Source organism: Cebus imitator, unplaced genomic scaffold (genome assembly GCF_001604975.1).
Source record: "Cebus imitator isolate Cc_AM_T3 unplaced genomic scaffold, Cebus_imitator-1.0 Scaffold24, whole genome shotgun sequence".
Taxonomy (NCBI): domain Eukaryota; kingdom Metazoa; phylum Chordata; class Mammalia; order Primates; family Cebidae; genus Cebus; species Cebus imitator.
In genome coordinates this window covers 1,906,847-1,930,780 of record NW_016107339.1, presented here as the reverse complement: position 1 = coordinate 1,930,780, position 23,934 = coordinate 1,906,847, and the positions used below count along the sequence as shown (strand labels likewise).

The 23,934-nt window shown below is 34.5% G+C and overlaps 1 protein-coding gene across 10 annotated transcripts in view; it reads left to right on the top strand.

Moving 5' to 3' along the window:
- TBC1D5 (TBC1 domain family member 5) overlaps positions 1 to 23,934 on the top strand; it is a 553,318-nt gene that overhangs the window by 240,930 nt on the left and 288,454 nt on the right. For 4 of the 10 annotated variants that reach the window (XM_037736376.1, XM_037736379.1, XM_037736377.1 and 1 more), the window contains one exon: positions 12,542 to 12,610. The exons of the other annotated variants lie outside the window; for them this stretch is intronic. In XM_037736376.1, coding sequence (XP_037592304.1) covers positions 12,542 to 12,610 — 69 coding nt within the window. The remainder of the gene's footprint in view (positions 1 to 12,541; positions 12,611 to 23,934) is intronic. 10 annotated transcript variants of the gene reach the window in all.

Here is a 23,934-nt window from a genome sequence, read left to right as displayed (position 1 = left end):
TGTACTGGAAGAAATAATTATAATCTCAGAAAGAAAACACCAGTCCCAATTTGGCGACAGATGGTTTCTAATAAACATAAAGAGAAAATTCTTTCAGAGAATTGAAAAATAGAGAATGTTTTCAAATTTTTATTACATGACTAGTATAACTTTTGTAGCAATATTAGTCAAGTGCTATGAAAAAGTACAGTCCATTCTTGCTAATGAATATAGATAAAAATAAAATATTAATAAACAGAACCTAGCCTATGTAAAAAGATAACATATTTTACCAAATTTTGTTTATCCTGGGAACGCAGGGTTAGTACTTAAAGAAAATCTATTCCTGTATTTCACCTTATTAACAAAGTGGAAAAGTCATTTCAGTAGTTGTAGGGGAAATGTTCACAAAAATTCACATAAGTTCATGATAAAATAGCTGTTAACAAACTGTGGATTGAGACCTTCTTAAATATGAAAAAGGGCATTTATAAAAGAATTACAGCAAAATCCTCCTCATGGTAAAATGTTAAAAGTTTTCTCTTTAAAATTAGGCACATATACACCATGGAATACTATGCAGCCATAAAAAAGGATGAGTTCATGTCCTTCGCGGGGACATGGATGAAGCTGGAAACCATCATTCTCAGCGAACTGACAAAACAACAGAAAACCAAACACCGTATGTTCTCACTCATAAGTAGGTGTTGAACAATGAGAACACATGGACACTTGGAGGGGAACATCACACACCAGGGCCTGTTGGGGGTGGGGTGGGGGCTAGGGGAAGATAGCAGGGGGTTGGGGGATTGGGGAGCGATAACATTAGGAGAAATATCTACTGTAGATTACGGGGGGATGGATGCAGCAAACCACCATGGTATGTGGATACCTAGGTAACAATCCTGCCCTATACGCACATGTACTCCAGAACTTAAGGTATAGTTTAAAAACACACACACAAAATAACAAAATAAAATTAGAAATACAAGTAGAATCCACACATAAATGATGAGAATTTGATAATTTAGTTTACCTGTATTCCCTGTTGTAAAATTAGTGTGAAAAATCCATCGCACTTAGAAATATACCAGCAATAAAAATACAGCATATATAACAGTATAAAATATTAATAACCCTTCAATAAATCCAGTAAACTATGTGGTAGTTTTTGTGCAGAATGTTATGAAATTTTATTGGAAGACATTTAAGAAGACCTGAATAAATAATAGAGGACAATGATCATGGATAAGAAGACTTACTGTCACAGAGTTATGAGGTTTTCCCCAAATTGATCTATAGACTCAGTATATTTTTCAGTCAAAATTTTTTCAGTGGTTTGTTCTTTTGAGTAACTTTGCAGGTTAATTCAAGTATTTAATAGAAAAACAAAAGGTTTAATTGACAAGGCACTTCTGAAAAAGAACATACACATGTTATATAACGAGGTAATATGATAATGGCTCATGACTTGATAAATAGACCAGTGAGAAGAACAGCTAAGCAGATAGACCCAAACATATGAAAACCAAATGTGACAGCTGGCATTGCAGAGCAGTGGTGAAGGAATGGCATCGTCATTAAGCCGTGCTGCAGACAACTGATTTTTCATTTGGGTGGAAAACAAAAATGAATTATTTTCTCACATCTTATTGACAATACCAAATTCTCCTAAATCAAAAACTTAAACGTGTAAAGCAAAACTATAGAACTTCTAGAAGAAAATATAATTTAAAACACGAAAAAGTAAAAATATATATAGAATTATTGCAAAATCAAAAACTATTACGACACTGTAAACAGAGAGTGAAAATACAAACCACAGTCTGAGAAAAGATAATAACAAAACTTAAAAATTTAGCATCCAGGAGGTATGAAGAATTCTTACGAATTAATAAGAAAATGGCATGAAATAGGCCTGTATTTTGTAGTAAAGGAACCATACAACAGCCATATATTTATGAAGAATTTAAAGTCCTTGTTAGATAACATTGTGATACCTTCTAGATTGGTAAAAATTAAATACCATGAGTTTGCCACCATGTGAAGAAATGTGAGCTCTGCTACATTGCTGATAGGAGTTCAGTTGGTTCAAACATTTTGGAAATAATTTGGCATTACAAAGCAATTGAATATGACCATACCCCAGGAACACAAGGTAACTATTGCATGTCTACGTAAAGAATTGTGTATAAGAATATTGTTTGTAATAACAAAACTGGAAACAGTCCAAATGTGCTTCCGCAGTGCAAAGAGTTTCTTCAATTTCTGGCTGGGAATGCAATTCTCAGGAGAGAGGTGATAGTGGATTTAGATTGGGAGGAGAACTAGTGGAAATAAAGATAATTCAACAGAACAGGATATAATTTTGATGTAGGGTAGAGAAAACTACTTGTTGATCAATTGATTGCAGGATGGTGAGGTAAAAGATTCATCTAGAAAAATTCCTAGGTTTTTGGCATTGGGCAACTGACTAGAGAGTTGATACCATTTAATAAAGTGTTGGAAAATTGATGAAAAATTGAATTTGAAGGGAGTGAGTGGGGAGGAGAAATAAAAATTTTTGTTTGCCTTATATGGTGACATCTGAGATGTCTGTTAGACATTTATTAGTGGAGGTGGATATATGAGTCTGTGATTGTGGGAAGATGTAGTCTTAAGATATAGGTTGAGGGGAAGTTAACACATGGATGGTGTTAGATTTGGGAACATAAATAGAGGGGGGCAAGGTAGAGCCACAAATTACTCTTAACATTTTGAGATTTGTAAAGAAGGGTTTGATATCTTTAATATCTGAAAATTCAGATGAACACAATCAAAAAATTACCAAAGGACATAAACTAGCAATTCTCAAGAAATATTTTAGATGCTTAATTATATGCAGAATGACCTCATTTGCCATATAAGGAATGACTTTAAAGCAAGTTTGTTTTTTTTGTTTTTTGCTTCTTCTACATTGTCAGGTTAAAAATGTAATACAACCGGGCATTGCTTGAAGTCTAGGGAATTGGATATTTTCATATAGGTTTTGTGGGAATACAGATTGGTATTATCCTTCTGTCATTCAGTTTATCAATATATATTGTAAGTCTTAATGTGTCCTTGTCCATTAACATTCATTTTAATTTTTTTCTTTCTGAAAGTCTGTGTTTCTCCTGCCCTTGCCTGTTTTTTACTTTCAGTGTCAATGGTGCGTTAAAATAGATTTAAATGTGCATAGTTGATTGGTTGAACGCAAAGTTTTTCATTATGTGAAACCCTCTATGTCTTCTGAAGGTTGGAGTAGTTCTTTATTATTTTTGTGTTTTCTCTATGTTACTGTTCATTTCTTTTACTTTTGAATATCAGTTTTATTTTTTTCCTATGGATAGAGAATTGATTCTTTCTCTCAAATGTTGCTAATGTTGTTCATACCTAGTACAGAAAACTTTACTTATAATAAATCATGTAATATTTCGTTTTTAATGAATTAAATAGAAAACAGGGTATGATTTTCCCATTTTGCCCAAAGGAAAACAAAGATAAGATGGTCAGGACAAACATAAGCTCAACTTATGATGAAGCTCGTTTATCTCAGTTAAGTTTATAACTCAGAAATCTGTTTTGATGAGTAAGTAGTTTATATTCTAGGAAAATATTTGCCAATGTAACTGTCTATTTTGTATTTCCAAATGGTAAGTTATATAAAAGTATCAGTTTTTACAACTTGATTACTGACTTTGGATGTGTGCATATTTTGTAGATTAAAAGATAGTTTCTGTTTCAAAGTTTTCTCTGTATCTCTGTTAATTTTATGTCAGTTTAATCCTTGTTAAGTAAATTATTTTAGAGGGAAACTTTGTATGTGAAAGTTACTTACAGTGTAAAAGTGAGGATTAGAAAGTCCTCATCCTCCCCCTTGTGGGATATTACTATACTGTTTTTTCCAGCATTATGCATCATAAACAGGTAAAAAGCAAAACTAAACAAATAAAACAAAATAAAAAGTAAAGTAAAAACTAACAAATAAAACAAAACAGATAAAAAGAATGAAGTAAATGTAATTATAAGAGGAAATTCAGCTAAGCACATTTATTTCGTGTTATTACTAAAATTTTACTTTGTTTACTTTTAAATAAAAATAGTTTTAGAAAATAAAAAAGTCACATACCTGTTTATTCATAGACATTTTCACCTTATACTTAGCTAAATTCTTGTCAAATTTTATTTACTGACTTGTGGCCAGAACATGTTTTTAGCTTATTGGAAGAGAGAAAATTAAGTAGGTTGATCCACAGAGCTACCTTCAAATTTTATTCTTTGTAGAAGTACAAGTTGAAAAACCTCTTTCTCCCAGAGCTTAGTGTTTTCTACTCTATGTATTTTCCTTTAGGTTTAAGTTTTAGAAATACAGTTAAAATACTTAAAGGATGAATGTTATGACATTCTGGGAATCTTTAGTCTTACAAGTTCATTTGTATATGAATTTTTTTTGATAAATTATAATAACTTAGTGTGCTAAGTTATAATCTATCAAAGTCACATATTTTAAAATGGTATATTAGGGACACAGAATTGCTCAAGATAATTTTTCTTTTATTCAATCTGTGATTATTCAAATATGCTTTCAAGGTATTGACACTTTAAAACAGTTATAATAGAGACAGAGTCTTACTGTCTTGCCCAGACTGGTCTCAAACTCCTGGGCTCAAGTGATCCTTCTGCCTTGGCCTCCAAAAGTATTGAGATTACAGGTATGAGCCACTGCACCTGGCCAAGATATTTACACTTCATGCAAACCACTGTTAGTTGATTTATATTCTGTACATTTTAGTTGAAATAAATTTTTCAGATAAAATTTGTAGCTCATGATAAAGGACTTTAGTACTTTGTGGTATATTTTCTCTTTATTGTATTTCAGGGATTGCGTAGTTCAACTAAGATGGCTGAGTGAGTGTGGATTGGGGTGTTGTGATTACTCAGCCACAGATAATCTGATGGCATTAATGTTAATATTTAGAGTGTAATAGGGCTCTCAAACATTCATTACTAGATTGTTTTAAGCATCCTGGTTTTGTTGTTAATGTAAAAATATATGTTTTTAAACTTATTTGCCTCCAGATGTTTATTGTAAGATTTAATATTCATTGAGTTCTTCTTTCAGTGGCTGTTTTTTGAGTGCCTACTCTCTGCCAAGATATGTTATAGATGCTGAGAATTACAGGTATAAACAAAACAATAGCATTTGTCTTAAAGGTTACAATTCTAGTGAAAATTTAGAGTAAGCAAGATTAGTATGTAAAATATATCCAGTTTCATAGGGATAAGTGCTTCGAGAAATACAAAGCCTGGGAAAAGGCTAGGAAATGAATTAAGGAGGGTGTTACCATTTTTAGTTAGAACAGCAAGAAAGGCCTAATTGAAAAGATATGAAGTAAAAAAGCCCTTACTCATGTAGTAAAAAATCTCCTTTCGGGCCAGGCGTGGTGGCTTATGTCTGTAATCCCAGCACTTTGGGAGGCCAAGGCAGGCAGATCACGAGGTCAAGAGATCAAGACCATCCTGGCCAACATGGTGAAACCCCGTCTCTACTAAAAATACAAAAATTAGCTGGGCATGGTGGCGCATGCCTGTAGTCCCAACTATTCAGGAGGCTGAGGCAGGAGAATCGCTTGAACCCGGTGGCGGAGGTTGCAGTGAGCTGAGATTGTGCCACTGCACTTCAGCCTGGGCAACAGAGTGAGACTCAGTCTCAAAAAAAAAAATCTTCTTTCATAAAACCTTAATGTTTTTAAATAATATACTGCATTAGTGATTTACTATTCCTCTAAATAACAATGAGAAGAACATTGAAAAACTCATAATCTCCTGAAACTGTTACCATTTATTTAGTGTGTCCTGTTAATATAGTTTTGCTATTTTAGTATGTTAAAGGGTAGATTTTATCATGTGGTAACTCTGCTTATACTTTGACTGCCTCCTGCAGTAAATGTGTAATTTGATGCTTTTTATCTCTTTAGTAGAAAGGAAATGAAATTATATTAATACATGTAGTTTCTTTCTTTTTTTTCAATTTTTGGAAATCAGTTTCCATAGGTTGAAAAATACATGTAGTTTCTAATGCAATAAAATACATTTTAAATTACATGGTATTGTGCATACATATACTGAATCAACTGGCTTATTTTGATTTTTTAATATGCTGTTTATATAGTATTATTATTTGTTACCTTTCCTACATCTTTTACAAATAGTAGGCAAGAGGAAAGCTAAGTGGTATCTTTCACAGGTTTTTAAGATTATGATTTTTTTTTCTAAAATCTGTTTTTTAATTTATTGCTTGTCCCAAACATTTAAAAAAATTAAGCATAATACCGTAAAAATATTAATACTAATACCATTTTATTACCTTCTTGGATTTTAATCCTGCTACAAAAACACTTTCAAATACATGTTAAGAATATGATTCCTTGTAGTGTTAATTCTTTATGTATAGATCAAGAGAACAGAGAATGACTACTGTGCTCTGTTTATCTATGTGCCCAGTTTGCCTGTCTCCTAATACTTAAATTTCTGGGCTGTGATTCCATCTAGCTATCATTTAGGTGGTGTGTGGTCACCTAGCAGAAAAGTGATGTTAGGCTTCGCGTTCTTCTGCTCTCACTGTGGAGTGATGGTGCATATTGAACTCAGTGTAGTAACCCTTTACAGTGTTACCTGTATTTTAGTAGTGTGATATAGTCATTCACATCCAAAATGTGCTGGGCAGGGGAAAGCGTAAGCCTTTTTCCTTGCAGAAGTTCATGCCATAAAAATAACGTGGTTTTTTTTTTTTTTTTTTTGAGACAGAGTCTCACTTTTTTGTCCAGGCTGGAGTGCAGTGGTGCAATCTCAGCTCACTGCAACCTCCTTGTCTGGGTTCAAGCGATTCTCCTCCCTCAGCCTCCCGAGTAGCTGGGACTACAGGTGCCCGCCACCATGCCTGGCTGATTTTGTTGTATTTTTAGTAAAGATGGGGTTTCACCACATTGGCCAGGATGGCCTTCATCTCCTCACATTGTGATCCGCCCACCTCAGCCTCCCAAAGGGCTGAGATTACAGGCATGAGCCACCTTGTCCAGCCAGAAATCTTATTTTTAATTCACATTTCTCACAGTAGTGCAGAAGGCCCTTGTGATATTAATACATACATTTTATAATCATCTAAGTCACTCCATTATTCTAAAGCTCTTTACAACACCAGTATAGATTGATTTATTAGGTATACTGCATTATATTCCATTTCTATTTCTCAATAACAGAAATTCTTAGGGTGTGCTCTCCTGATACTACCACTAATTATATTGTTATACTTCGCATATAGTGTTTTTTACTTTTTAAAATAATTGGTAATGCTTTGATATAAACAGTGGGTGCTTTATGTTTTCTAAGGGATTGGATGAATGCAGAAATCGTTACCCTCACCCAAATTACCTATTTTAGGAAGATTTCATGCCTGAAATAATGTTTAAGTGAGTTGAAGAAAATAGCTTTCTTAGCCAGATTTTGTAGGACAGCCTAAAAATAGTCACTGGGTCTTGACTAAGGGGAAAAACTAGTAAAGGAATATGAGAGTAGAATAAATGAACATATGTTTTTTTCCTTGAACTTGGAAGAATGTCTGCAAAGTTAGACTATGGTGACAGATTATGAAGCTAAGGGCACAGTGTAGGAGTGTAGGGGAATAAGTGACTGAATAAGAGACACAGCTTATTTTATAGCCACATTTTAGATTAAATGTGAAGGAGTGAGGTGGATCAAAATGAGATGATTAACTAAATTCTTTATGTAAAACATTTATTCTTTTATTTTAGTGTGTACTGCTTTTCCTGTGCAATAAGTTATGTATCCTAATAAAAATTAAAGAGCAAGTTGCATTTGGAAGATCAGGTCATCGTAACTCATTGACATTAGGCCACATAACTGAATAATGTCTTCCTTCAGTGAAATACATCAAATGAGATCAACAATTATGACTCATAAACATGCCTTGCAGGCATAAAACAGCAGGGAATTAGCATGTGAGGCTGATAAATATGCATGTAAATAAGCTCCCAAAGGAATAACATGGGTTTGATTGATAGGTTTAGAATTGGAACATATGTAAACCCCTTTATTCCTCATTCTGGTGTAGCTAAGTAAAAGTGCGTTTTACTTGTTAAAAAGTTTCAATAACTTTGTAAATCTTAATGCCACATCTGTTTTTTTTTTTTTTTTTCTTGTGCATGTCACTTGTAAGATTAATTGAATTGTCTACAGGCTGGATGGCCCTCACGTAAAGTAAATGGTGGAATATGTGAATAAGTGGCTATATATTTGTTGCTAGAAACAGGGTAAGAATCTTTGGGAAATTTCTGTTTTTACGTTGTAAAAAGATGTATTGTCATAAGAAATTTCTTTTAGAAATAAAGATGTGACTTAACAGATTATTCTGGCTCCCTTAGTAATACTTCATACCATCTTTTTCTACATTTAGCTCCTAACAATGCAGTTTCTATTTATTTGCTGATTTCATACTACTGCTTTGATAGTCTATAATTAAAATATATCTTTTTAATAATTTTTTTCCAATTCTTAGTACTTTAGTCCTTCTAAATCAGTATTCAGGGACTATTGTAGAGCTGTATTAGAAAGTGCATGTTCAAATGCTAATCAGATACCCAGGGAGACTCCAGTTTTGTGTTCATGCCTCTCAGCAACCAAATGCCTTTGGGAAATATTAATGCCCCTCTCCAGGTTCAAGTCATTTCAGGTAAATGGAAGAAGAAATGTGGTTTTTGATTTCCTGGTGCAGAGTCTGAAGCATGAGTCCTGTGGAGGGTCTAGAGATTTGCCAACTGAAGGCATTATGAGATTAGTTAGTGGCCACTTCTATTTGGGAAATATTTTCTTGTCTCCCATTGATAATAAAATAGTAAACGAAAAGGAATATCATCAGTTTAACATTATGAAACAGTGTGTAGTTTCAAAGGAATCATGTTTTTGATTTGGTGAGGCAGGACTGGATTCTCTACAGCCTATATTCATCGTTCTGTAGATCATGGTTGATGATTACTGAGCATTAGGAGTTCTAAGTTCAACAGCTGTGTTCTAGGTGCTTGGAATACATCACTGAACATAACAAAGGTCCCTGCCTTCATGGAGCTTGCATTCTAACAGAGGGAGAAAGTAAATATAATAAAAAATTAAATGGTATCTTTGAAAGTAGTAATTGCTTTAGAAAAAGGAAACAAATATTGCAATATAAGGGAAATTATAGTATGTTATAAGTTAGAAGGTTGCAGAATTAAATATCAGAGCAGTTCTTACTGAAAAACAATTAAGCTAATACTTAAGGGAGATAAAGTAGTGAACCGTCTAAGTTTTGGGGCAAGGCCATCCTAAACTGAGGAAATGGCAAGTATAAAGGTCCTAGGGTAAGAGCTGCCAAACATGTTCTGCAGGTCAAGCAGGCATAAGGTAATGTAACCATTTTATCCTTTCTAATCTTCAACTGATGTTAGACTCTTTTTAGTGTTCCTAAATGTCTATAAACTAGATTCAGGTTGACTGAATTGCCATCTGTGGTGGTCCTGCTTACTGGATTCCTCTGATCTTTGGTCATTCTTCCCTTTATATCTTTTGCATTTTGACACTTCATTATTTTATGCTGCTTATTCAAAGTGTATACTTTCTTTTAACGTGATTCTTTCTTTAGTCTCTTTTCATCACTTGGAGTCAGATTCTATTAGAATCTTTTTTGACTCCCAAAGCATTTGGAAACACATGAAGATATTTGGGGAAGGGGAGTTGTCATGGTAACTAGGGAACGTCCCCATTTCCTAGGCTGGAGTGCAGTGGCACGACCTTGGCTCACGGCAACTTCTGCCTCTCAGGTTCGAGCAGTTCTCTTGTCTGAGTAATTCTGGTGTCTCAGTCTCCCAAGTAGCTGGGATTCCAAGAGTGCACCACCATGCTTGGTTAATTTTTTTTTTTTTTTTTTTTTTTTTTTTTTTTTTTTTTTTGTATTTTTAGTTGAGATGGCCTCATGTGATCTGCCCACCTTAGCTGCCTTAACCTGTGTGAGCCACTGAGCCCGACCAAAATATTGTCTAATTATTCATCATTTTGTAGTTTTGAGTAAATGTAACTTTTTTGTGTCTGACCATTTTGGCCACTTGTAGCCAAAAAGAGGAAGAAGAACAGGAGGCATACAGGGTGTTTTTAGGTCTATATTGAACCTGGACCTTGGAACTGTTTGCTTGGTGTTTCAAATGGGTAAGAAGGTCTGGCAGAAGCTGGGCCCTAATTAGGTGGACTTTATAGTTAGCATTCTGCTTGATAAAATCAGAAAGACACTGAAAAATGGGATGAAGGATCAGACCTAGAATGATAACAGAATATGCTTAGTGTACACTTTATAGAAAAGCAAAACATTTATAATTTTCTCATAAAATATTGGGGAAGAGAAGTCTTGATGGGTTTCTGAAAAAAAGTGTAGACATAAAAATCAGTTGTCATATCCACTATTAGTAATTAAAGGTGAATACTATTTTGCGTTTTCTTTTTTAGTATTATTGTTTTATTTTAGGAAATACTAAATATTTATTGGATCTTTCAAAATTTCACTTTTCAAATTATTCTTCATCCTGTTTTTATTATAAACTTTTAAATTTAATTGTGATAAAGTTATCAATCCTGATTTTTTGAGTAAGGTAATATTCTTGTTGAAGATGGACTACTTGAGTCACCTTTGATAAAAATAATTACTAAAAAAAAAAAAAATGTAATTTTGTATATAAGGTGTAAGCCAGTGAAATCAAGGACACTTTACTTCTATAGGAATATCTTGTCTAGTAGTCTAACTTGACATGAAGAGAGAAAAAAAGAATCCTTAAAGGAATTTATGGTCAGCCTATCTGTTGGATAAGTATCTCCCAACCCAAATGACATCGGGGACTAATATACTAGCTAAAGTCCATCAGTTTCACGGAGTGAGGGAAAAGAGGAAATAAGTAAGTAGAAAAGAGAAATAGACATGAAATAATCGTAAGTGTGCCTGAAGATTGCTTTAGATGTGCTTTCTTACACATTGGCTGTCTTAACTACCTGAGACAAGCTATATGGCTCTCAGTTTAGGAAGCTGTTGTGTAGATATCCTTTATGCTACTCATCTATTTTCCTCTCTTAAATGTTTCTTTTCTTTGAAAGCAGAGGCATTTCATCTAGGCACATAGCAGAAGCTAAGTTTTTACTAATTGAACTGACTCCTATTTTAGCTAGCAAAATGCGTATGTCAAGGCTGTAGCATTTCATCATGACATATGAAAATACTGACTTGTATTCTTACTGGGATGTGTTCTTGCATGGGCGTGACTATAGCAATATTTCTAAGCAGAGGAGAAATGTTTTTCAAGAAACAGTCTACGTTCCTAAGTAAGTACTGATACCCCAGAATTTCATGCTGCAGAAGATGGCAGGAATCATTGTAACAGGAAAATGTAGAGAGTGCATCAGTTGTCCATATCAATTCTAAGGTGACTCAATTTTGCACAATAGCTGAGTTGAAATAACATCATGTCCTAGTGGGCCTAGCAGAAGGATTTGGCTAAAAATATGTGCCTCCAGGAATTTCTCTGCTGAACTGAGTGTGTTTGGTATTTACCTTAATGTAAACTGGAAAATAGCTGCCAAAAAAACGTGAATTTGGGTATATTTGATAATGAGCCTTTCCTTCTCTTACTAGTTACACAACAGGATCCATTGCTTCTTAAAATATTTCTCAGGTTATGATAATAAAACCATTTGAACTGTTTGGAGAGCAACACATAAACCCTGTTTGCAATAGCAGGAAGCATCACTTTACTCACATTTATAAGTGTATAAACAAATTGAAAAGAAGTGTGTATATGTTTATGGAAGGTGAAAGAGTCAGTTTTCTTTTCTGAGGATGAGGTGTGATTTTTCTATTTTTTGTTTTTATTTTTATGTTGAATTTTTGTGATTTTATAACTTTATTTGATGTATTTGATGTCAGCAGTTAGTTCTCACCCAGAATGACTGCCTGTAGATTTTTGAAAGTAGTAACAGGTGCATAGGTAACCAGAGTATAGAACTTGTTTGGTGGATCTTCATCCTTACTATGTTTTCTGGATAGGCACACATGGATATGGTGTGGCACATTCCTTATTCCTATTCCTTTGGCTTGACACATTCCTTTTTCCTTTGGCCCAGACAGTTTTGTTCAGCCTGCTATGAGTGCACACATCTGGAGTTCCACTCTGCTTCATGACAGATTTCCAAATCTCTTTGAGTGCCTGATGGGTATGCTTCCTGAAGCCCATGCCATGGATGCTCTTGTAAATGTTGATTGTATGCTCAGGTCACCACCTCATTAATGGCAGAACGACCCTTCTTCTTGTGACACTTCTTTGTGGGAGCCATTCTACTGGGCCCATGCTGAGGGTGTGATTTTAAAAAGTGAACAATCAGGCTTTATTCCTCAGCTGGTTTCTTTTATCAACTAGTAGAATAATTTTTTTTTTCACATCTTTTCTTTGCACAGCAAACTACCTGTTGGACATTAGAGAAGAAGTGGTCATTGCTGTGGCTAACAGAGCCTTTTCTTTATCTGGTGAGGCAACATTATCTTCTACTGGTGAACTTTATGATCACTAAAATACGAATTTTATATAATTTTCATGTGTCACAGAATATTCTTTTTTTGATCTTTAAAAAATTTTTTTTAAAATATAGAACCTATTCTTAGCTCATGGGCCCACACAAAAATAATTGTAGTTTTCAGATACTTCACGAGGACTTCTTCAGAAAGAATCACATAATACTGGTAATAGAAAAAGGATACAGATGAGAAAATAGATGATTTATGCATGGTTTTAATCACATGGTGGGGTAAAAACAGTAAAGTGGCAAATGATAAAATGGAAACGGTATTCAGTACATCATGGTTGTAGCGGTGGTAAAGTAAGTTAAATAAAGTTATAGACTAGTTTTAGGAAGAATTTCTAGGGCTGTATGACCAATTTCTATTGAAATGTGAAGGAATCAACAATGAGGAAAGATTTGAAGTTTACATAAAAGAAATTGTTACAGTATTTCTCTGAATAAAGGAGAAAGGAGATAATAAACTAGGAAATTATGACAGACCTCTCTTCCTGTGAGATAGTGGGAAAGCAGATAAAATTCATATATATTTAGAGAAGTTTTGAGCTTTAAGCATGTGGTGGCATCTTGGTTTGAGGTGGAGTAATTAGTTGTGAAAACCAGCAACTCTTATCTGATGACCTTGATTTTAGTTTGTTTATTAAGGATAAGGGATGCTAGTATAGATTGGGAACATGAAAAATATTGTATGAATAAAATTAATAATCAACAGCTGTGAGAAGAGATACGATTACATGAAATTTTGTATCCCTGTTAGCAGGCCACATTCTGCATTCTGCGATGATGAGGGCAGAGATGAGTGGCTGGGAAGTATAGTTGTTTATATATTTGTTTCAGGGCCAAAACTGGGATGAGGCAAATGAAAAGATCATTATTACTGACTTTTCCTTAGCCTTGGGTTCCAATACGGCTTGATATGGCAATATTAAATTTTGTATTCATTTAAAATTTTGATATTTTGTTAATCATGGATCTTTTGGAATCATTTAATTTTTAAAAATATTACATTTAAATATTTTTATGTTAATTACTCAGTTTGGGGCATCCCCTTAAGTGGTATGCCCAAGATAAGCACCTGATTTTCCTTACTCACTTCACCTTAATCCTAGTCCTCATTTGTGGAACAAACAGTGAGGTCTCCCCAAGGTTGACTACTGACTTGCAAACTATAACTAATGACCAGAGAAGCCAGAAACATAGGGTCTTAGATAATGAGAGCTTGAGATGATGGACTATAGTGTTCAATGCAATGGAACCCAGAAGTAGGCAAATAAATACCAGCAAGTTAACGAGTGAGCCAGCTTTTGATACCTAGTCCATGCTTTCTCATGCTACTGTCAGAATGCTTGTAGAAACAGAGATGCAATATTAAGAATTGATATAATCCAGAATATTTATCAGTAATATTCCAGATACCAGGAAGAGCTTCTGCAAACTAAAATGCAAATAGAACTTAGATGCAGAATAGTAATAGAGCAGGATGTAATGATGGAAGGAAGTTTTCTTAAACATTATTTTTTGTTTTTCTTTTTAATTCCACTGCATGTCTGCACCTTTGAAATTCTACACCTTTCGGGAAAGAAAGCTGTTTTATCCTCTGAGGGAGTTGCTTTCTGATATAGTGAACTACTTCATGACTACACAGACCCCTTACCCCCAACTGTTCACCCATTAGTACCTTATTTTATTTAGAAGTAAAGTTCCTGATAATGTAATATGATCAAAGTAAAAGAAGATAAGTCATGGCACATTTGATTCAGAAATAAGAAACAATACCAGGAAGATCCATAGGATGGATCTATGCTATCTGGTCTTGCATTTTCATTGGTATAGTCCAAAAGAGAAGATCTGCTTCAGCTCATACAGTATTTTTTGTTATTCTGTATAGAAAGCAAGTAGTGGAAGGAACCCAAGTGAACTTTCCTTTTACCTTTAGAGCCACAGTAAGTAAATTACAACTAATATTAGAAACTTGAGGTCTGGGCACAGTGGCTCATGCCTGTAATGCCAGCATTTTTAGTGGAAGGAACCCAAGTGAACTTTCCTTTTACCTTTAGAGCCACAGTAAGTAAATTACAACTAATATTAGAAACTTGAGGTCTGGGCACAGTGGCTCATGCTTGTAATGCCAGCATTTTGGGAGGGTGAGGCAGGAGGATCACTTGATCTTAGGAGATCAAGACTAGCCTAGGCAACACAGTGAGACCTCCATCTCTACAAAAATAAAAATTAGCTGGGTGTGGTGACCCATACCTGTCCTAGCTATTCAGGAGACTGAGATGGGAGAGGATCTCTTGAGCCTGGGAGTTAGAGGCTTCAGTGAGCTGAGACCACACCATTGCACTCGAGCCTTGGTGACAGTGAGACCCTGGCTCCAAAAAAGGAAAATAATAATTAAGATCTGAAAGATTTAAATATAGTTTTTGGGCAGTGAAGGAAACCAAGAAATTAATGTGGTACTATATCTTCTTCTCTTCTAATTTTTTACAAAAGAGCAGAGCTGACTTTAAGAATGAATGGTCAAACAAAAAGCACGACTCGAAGTATAAAATAAGGGGAACATTTTTCTGAGGAGAAAGAAGAAAGACATATTTTTTAAAAGATTTAAACCTAGGAAAAATAAGTAAATTTTATTAAAATTTTAAATAATTTACCATAAGAAAAAAAATTTTTTTTTTAAACAAAGTAAGAACAGTGTTAAAAAGACTGAGTTGAAGTTTGCCTGAGATACTGGAAAAGATATAGAAGGAATCAGTGAGAGAAAATGATAAGACATTAAAATTTGATAGCAGACGTGAAAAGTCTCTTAGAAGTAGTAAAGGACAGAATCAATAAAGCAGAAATTTAAGGCATAGATAGGGAGGAGAAATTAAAGTGATGGTATAAAATTAGGTGGTAGATGGAATGAGAGCCAATGTCCCTTCTAGAACATTGGACTTACTGCAAGTGGGATGGGAGACCAGTTCTCAAGGACATTTGATTCTTTGGTTGGGAATTTAGATTTGAATTAGTAATCAGGTTAAACACACACATGCACACACACAGAAAGAGAGACAGACAAATTTATACACAGTACTGCAAGCCCTTGATCTCTGCCTCCTTGGCAAACATGATTATTTATATGAAGATTATTCTGGTGTTTATTTTTTAAATTCTAAGAAGTCAAAATCTGTGGGTTAGGTTATGAAGCCAGTGAATGGAGTGATGGCTTTGCAAATGAAGAGTAATATAAGTAGCTTAAAGTATTATAGATCATAAATCTGCAGCATACTCAGTAACTATCAGATATTGAAGTGAGTAAATGACAGAAATCTTCAAAGTCTTGGATTTGAGTGAAGCCCACAGTATATACATAAGTACACATGAACAAAACTTGTTGGAAATGTACAGAAAGGAGACTTCCAACCAGAGGTGTGTGTGCACATTCATATATGTATGTGTATAGAAAACATGAACAATTATCCTAACTGAAAATGTTAAACTGTGCTTGCATTATTGCATTCATATTAACATACCTGAGAGTAATACATACCATAAGCTACCTAATTATACTGACTTGTCCTATACTTTGCTGGAATCAACTTACAGTAGGATGTTATTTTCTGTGCTTTATTTGCAAGTTAACATTTTAATAATTATCATAAATAGTTATCTGATTTGCATATTGTGGTGCATAATCCAACTGTTCTGTGGATCATCCACAGTTATCTTATTATTCGTGCCAAGACTTCTATATTAGTCTGAATAATCTATCGTAGACTGCATTTCTGTTTCCAGTTCTCTGAGCTTTTTATAACTCTAAATATAGTGCTTTTTTATCAAAAGATTGAATCTTACATGTGTTAGTATAACAATCTCTCTGACCCACTATTCTATTGAAGTTAATTTTTATTGTTGTATAATTTCCAACATTTCTATGCAATATCTTTTATTTGAACCTTCATAACCATGTGAGCTTGGCATTGAAGTGTTACATCAGTTTTTTGTCTGGATAGTGGGCCTATGCGCTAAGAGCTGAAAAATTTGAAAAATATTTTTGAAAATAGTCAAATTTGACTCTTGAGTCAAATTATAAGATGTGTGTAAAATAACATAATAGAAATGATCATGTTAGAGTAAAAAAATGGCTGAGAGGCCAGATCAAGAAGTTCACTATAATGTAATCAGTGATACTAACATAGAGGAAAACTGAAGGAGGAGTGGCTTCTAAATCTGGTACTAACATACTCCGAGGAAAACTGAAGGAGGAGTGGCTAGAATTGGAAAGGAGTAAATTTGTGCAACATAAATTTGAGTGTTAGCTATAGAAGTAGCAATTGTTTTAGAAAGCCACAGTGTTCTCATCATTCATCTCCAAAGATGTGGAAGGATGAATGCATAAAGCTAGAGGAATTTGAAGCCATTAAAGTGAAATTCTTCTGACCCCATCTTATTGGCATTTTCCTTATCAGTTTATTTTCTGAAACTGAATTCCCAGTTAGCTTTTCTTACATGTAAAGACCATACAGGTTAGGTTCTCATGAATATCTAATTCTCCTCACATTTTTTTTGGATCCCCATAACACATTCATTAAAAGTTAAGCAGTTAACTAATGTGTAATCATACAATGTATTTGGCATATATACTTTAATTTTTATATAAACAGAATTGGGTTGAAGTATCAGTGAAATATGGCGCACTGAAACATTTACCCTTTAGGATACAGAGACTAGGTACTTAACATCAGAGTGCTAGAGATACAAATACTAAGTAGACAATGTTCCATGAAGCCTATCTTCATGTAGTATACTCGTGTCATATAATGTAGCCAGATAGATCCTGCTGAATTTTTATTTTCATCTGTCCTTGTCTGCTATTTGCTGTAAAGCATAGGGTCAAATTTGCAAGGAAAACCCTATTTTTTTCTAAGGCATTGTGCCTTCAAAATCATCTATGTGTTATGAGCAATTCATTTATCTGTTACCGGCTAATAGTCATGAACTCAGACTGTAAATCTTTTTTTTTTTTTTTTTAATTAAGAGGTTGGTTTACTAATGTTGCTCAGGCTGGCCCTGAACTCCTGGGCTCAGGCATTCCTCCCATCTCAGCCTCCTGAGTAGCTGGGACTACAAATGAGCACTGCTCTACCAGCCCCTCACTCAGCCATTAACCTAGACCTTAAAACTCTCCCTAAAAATATGTAATGGTGCAATATCTATTAAGTATGCTCTACAGTATCATTTTTGAATGTTCGATGTATTCTCTATAACCGGGGTCACCAGCCCCCAGGCAGTGGCTGGCTACTGGCGGTGGCCTATTAGGAATCGGATCACATAGCCAGAGGTGAGTGACAGACAGGTGAGCATTACCACTGGAGCTCTCCCTCCTGTTTGATCAGCAGCAGCATTAGATTCTCATAGCAGCCTGAACACTGAGCATGTGAGGGATCTGGGTTGCGTGTTCCTTATGAGAATCTAATGCCTGGTGATCTGAGGTGGAACAGTTTAATCCTGAAACCATCCCCGTGCCCCTGTCCATGGAAAAATTGTATTCCATGAAACCAATTTCTGGGGCCAAAAAGGTTGGGGATTGCTGCTCTGTAAGAAATTATTACTGAAAAAAGATGCAAAGTCTGTATCTTACTTATGTCTATATCCTCTGTGTGCCCACACAAGGTGCTTTTTACACTTAAGTTGTTAAACTAAAATATTTCTTTAAACTTAATGGAAAACAAATGTAATCATGAAATATTTTTTCTGTGTTCTACATGTACTCACACTTATGGTTAGTAATTTGGTCAGCTTGTCTTGGTCAGGGATTTTGTATGATTACACATTAGTTAACTGCTTAACTTTGGCAGAATGAAGATACCAATGCATGCAAGGTGGTCAGCTTTAGCTGGACAATTGATGAATGAGTGAGCCTAAGTGTAAACTTAGCAAACTTTGAAAAGCACAATACATAGAGTTAAATGTAAGTAGTTGGGATGACTTATGATTTCTGACCAGAGATGTAGAGAGCTGGGAAGAGATCACTCCCAAATGTAAAATGATGAAAAACCCAAAACCAGGTTCACAGCTTGTCTTGAACACTCCTGAGTGTTGAAATTTCAGACCCATGCACAGACCCAGAACCTGGAGAGAGACAGATAGCTGCCGGTAGAGGCATCCTGCAAGTACCGACTTACCTGGATAAGGCACAGCTGTACACCTCTAGAAAGAAATCAGCTAAGATGATAATTACATTGGTAGAAGCCAAGTGTATACTGTACTGATAAAATCTTCTTGCAGTTGGGGTGTGGGAGGTAGTATACTGACTGATCGTAGCATTCAAGCTGAATAATAGAGAGACTCAAGATGTGAGTGATTAGATAGGAGAATAGATATCTTATGATCTTGGTGAGTTCAAAAGATCACCGGAATTAAGTTACTGAAAGAAATGAACTTGGAGAGGTTAGAGGAGGTGGAATTCAGAATAGGCAATTTGAAATTGAGATTATGCAGAGATTTTAGTTATTGACAATCACAAAATTTAAGATATGACCTCTAGAGTGGCTGAGAGAAGGTAGTAGACAAGGACATTGGAAAAGAGGAAAGAGGTAAAGATACAAAAAAATGGTTGATTATCTATGTGTATGAAGAAATTACTAAGAATAAAGACAGCTGTGTTCTTGGAGAAAGTGACAGAAAATGAGGAGGAGTGATCTTTGTGGGGTCAGTACGTGACTACAAAGTGAGGGCTAGTGGGTGGGTTAGATATCTGATGACATAGGACTCAAATCTTGGAAGGGAGATGGGTTAGAGGTTGTTTTTCATATTTCGTCTTTATGCACCACATTTGTTTTAATCTCTAGCTTGTCATTAATATGTTTGTTTAGCATATTCTACATTTTTTATTTGTGACTTCAGTTAAGTTACAAAGCGAAACAAGTTCAGGATAGAGCTCTGAAGTATGCCACTAGAAACCTCTCTCTAGGTTGGTACTGACCCATTAATTACCATCCTACCAGTTATTGCAAAAAAATATATATAAAGAAATAAAAACTTTGAGAAAGTAGAAGAGGCTAGAATGTATTCCAACTCATTTTTATAAGATGCCAGCATTACCCTAATACTGAAACCAGAAAAGCAGAGTACTAGAAAAGCAAACTATACAGTAATATCTCTCATCAACTTAGAAAAATTGCCAATAAAATAATAGCAAAATCTATTAGTGATACATAAAAGGATAATATGTCATACCTGAGTAGACAAGGGCTAGTTCAATATTTGAAAATCGGTCAGTGTAACTTCCCATATTAGAAGAAAAATGAAGAAAAACCATATTATCCTCTTAAAATATGGAGAAAAAGCAGCAGAGAAAATGAACAATGATGAAACTCTCAGCAAACTAAGTATTAGAACAGAGAACTTCCTTAACCTCTAAGGGGTATCTACAAAAAACCTACAGCTAGCATCATGCTTAATGATAAGAGACAAATGCTTTCTCTCATAAAGAACATCATCAAGGATGTTCTCTCTTGCCTCTCTCTTCAGCATCATATTGCAAGTCCTGTAGAATGCAGTAAGGCTATAAAAATATAAGCATACAGATCTGAAAGAAAGAAATGGTCATTTATTGCAGAATACACAATCATCTTTGTAGAAATCATGAAAGAACAAACATGACAGACTTCCAGAACTCATATGAATTTAGCAGGGCCACAGAATACTAGATAAATATACTAAATTCAATTTTGCTTCTGTATAGTAGCGGTGAAGAGAGTTTAGTATTTTAAAAAATACCATTTACAGTAGCACCAATGAAAGAGAAAAACAGAATTTTGAATCTAATAAAGTATCTGAAAATTGTATATGTGAAAAACTGTAAAACACTTAAAAATTAAAATTTATTATTTAGAGTAGAGCTGTATACAGTTTTTATGACTTGGAAGGCTTCATATTGTTAAGATGGCAATTGTCCAGTTTAATCTATAGAGCCAATGTAATCCCAATGAAAATTCCAGTGGTTCTTTTTAGGTGATAACAATCTGATTCTAAAATTCATATGGAAAGGCAAAAGAACTAGATTATTCAAAACAGTTTTGAAAAAGAGAATTCACATTGCCTAATTTCAAGAATTACTATAAAAGGCAGTATGTGATATAAAAGGCAGTATGTGATTGACAAAACAGTAGACAGATGGATCTTTGGAATAAAATAGCCCCAGAATACTCTCAAACAAATAGAACAATTGATTTTTAGAATACATTTATTAATGTAAATATGTATATATAATTTATGCTATAAAATTCACTTATTTCAAATGTAAAAGTCAGTGATCTTAAATAAGTTTATAAAATTGCATAACTGTTAATGCCATCCAATTTTAGAATATTTTTATCATCCCCCAAAATATATTTTTTTGCTATTTAAAGTCACTGTACAATCTCACTCCCACAAAACCACTATTCAGCTTTTTGTCTTATAACTATAAATTTGCTTTTTCAGTCATATCATATAAATGTAACTACATGACATTTATGACTGTGTCTGGCTTGTTTTATTTAATAAAATGTTTTTGTGGTTCAACCATGTTATAGCATGTACCTGTACTTTGTTCCTTTTTATTGCTGAATAGTATCCCATTGTATTATCATACCACATTTTTTTATTCACTCACTTTGTATTATTTTCATTTTGATGCACCTATAAATAGTGCTGGTATAAACATTTGAACATAGGTCTTCATGAGACATAGGTGTGTATTTCCTCTTGATGGATTCCTAGGAGTAGATTGCTGGATTATACAGTAAATATATATTTAACTTCTGAAGAAATTGCTGTAGTATTTTCTGAAGTATCTGTATCATTTAACAGTCCTACCAGCAATATACAAGGGTTTGTACAGTATACAAGTTTCTCCACATATCACCAATATTTATTTTCTTTTTATTTATTGTTCTCATGTGTGTGAGGTGTTAATTTCATTAGTTTAAAATTTGTATTTCTCTATAACTAATTTTGTTGAGCATATTTTCATGGGCTTATTGGCCCCAAAGGACCTGTGTTCAAATGTTTATTATACCAGCACTGTTCATAAGAGCATCAAAACAGAAACAATACAAAGTAAGTGAATAAACAGGTGTGGTATAACAGTATAATGGAATACCATTCAGCAGTGTGCACACACATACCTTGTTTTATTGTTCTTCACTTTGCTGTGTTTTGCAGATATCGTATATTTTACAAATTGAAGGTTTATGGGAATTTTGCATTGAGCAAGCCTGTCAGCACCAGTTTTTCAACATGTGCTTACTTTGTGTCTCTCACATTTTGGTAATTCTCATATTTCAAACTTTTTCAGCATTACTATATCTGATATTGTGATCTATGATCAGTGATCTTTCTTATAGTGTTTAATTTTTATGGGTACATAGTAGGTGTATATATGGAATACATGAGATATTTTGATACAGGCATGCAGTACATAATAATCACATTAGGGAAAATGGGGTATTCAGTACCTCAAGCATTTATCCTTTGTGTTATAAACAATCCAATTACATTCTTTGGTTATTTAAAAATGTGCAATTAAATCAGTATGCACAATAGTCACCCTGTTGTGCTATCAGATACTAGGTCTTAGTTATTCTTTCTATTATTTTTGTACCCATTAACCATCCCCACCTCCTTAACCATCTGAATCTCCCTCTAGCCGTCCCGGCCTCTAGTAACCATCCTTATACACTCTATATCCATGACTTCATTTTTTTTTTTATTTTATATCTCACAAATAAGTGCAAACATGCGATGTTTGGCTTTCTGTACCTGGCTTGTTTCACTTAACCTAAGGACCTAAGGACAATTGTCATCTTAAGTTCTGTCCATGTTGTTGCAAATGACAGGATCTGAATCTGAATAGTACTGCATTATGTGTAAGTACTGTATTTTCTTTATCCATTCATCTGTTGATGGACACTTGGTTTCTTCCAAATCTTGGCTACTGTGAACAGTGATGAAACAAACATGGAGTGCAGGTACCTCTTTAATATACTGATTTCATTTCTTTAGTGTATATACCTAGGAGGGGGATTGCCGGATCGTAGAGTAGCTCTGTTTTTTAGATTTTTGAGGAACCTCCAAACTGTTTTTTATAGTGGTTGTACTAACTTATATTGCCACCAACATAGTATGAGGGTTCTACATCCTCACCAGCATTTGTTATTGCCTGTGTTTTGGATAAAAACCATTTTAACTGCGGTAAGATGCTATCTCATTGTAGTTTTGATTTGCATTTCTCTGATGATTGGCACGTTGAATACCTTTTCATATGTCTGTTTGCCATTTCTATGTCTTTTTTTGAGAAATGTCTATTCAAATCTTTCACCCATGTTGTAATCGGATTGCTAGATTTTTTTCTTACAGAGATATGTGAGCTCCTTATATATTCTTGTGATTAATCCCTTGCCACACGGGTAGTTTGCAAATATTTTTTTCCCATTATGTGGGTTGCGTCTTAACTTTGTTCATATTTTCCATTACTGCACAGAATTGTTTTAACTTCATGTGATCCCATTTGTCCATTTTTGGTTTGATTGCCTGTACTTGTGGGGTATTACTCAACAAATCTTTGCCCATACCAATGTCTTGGAAAGTTTCCTAGATGTTTTCTTTTAGTAGTTTAATAGTTTGACCTCTTAGATTTAAGTCTTTAATCACATGTTTTTACTTGATTTTTGTATATGGCAAGAGATATGGATCTAGTTTCATTCTTCTGCATGTAGATATTCCGTTTTCACAGTATCATTTATTGAAGAGACTGTCTTTTTCCTGGTGTATGTTATTGGTACCTTTGTCAAAAATGAGTTCCATATCGGAGTGTGGGTTTGTTTCTGGGCTCTTTATTCTGTTCCATTGGTCTCTGTGTCTGTTTCCGTGCTAGTACCATGCTGTTTTGGTTACTGTAGCTCTGTAGTATTATTTGAAACCAGATAATATGATTGATTTTGTTCTTTTTTTGTTTTGTTTGTTTTTGAGACACGGTTTCTTTCTGTCACCCAGGCTGGAGTGCTGTAGTGCATTCTCAGTGTACCTCCGCCTCCTGACCTCAAGGGATCCTCCCACCTCAGCCTTCCAAGTAACTGGACTACAAGAGTGCATCACCACACTTGGTGACTTTTTTTGTACTTTTTGTAGAGATTACGTTTCACCATGTTGCCCAGGTTGGTTTCGAACTCCTGGGCTCAAGCAATCCACCTGCATTGGCCTCCTAAATTGTTGGGATTGCAGGTGTGAACCACTGCATCTAGCCCT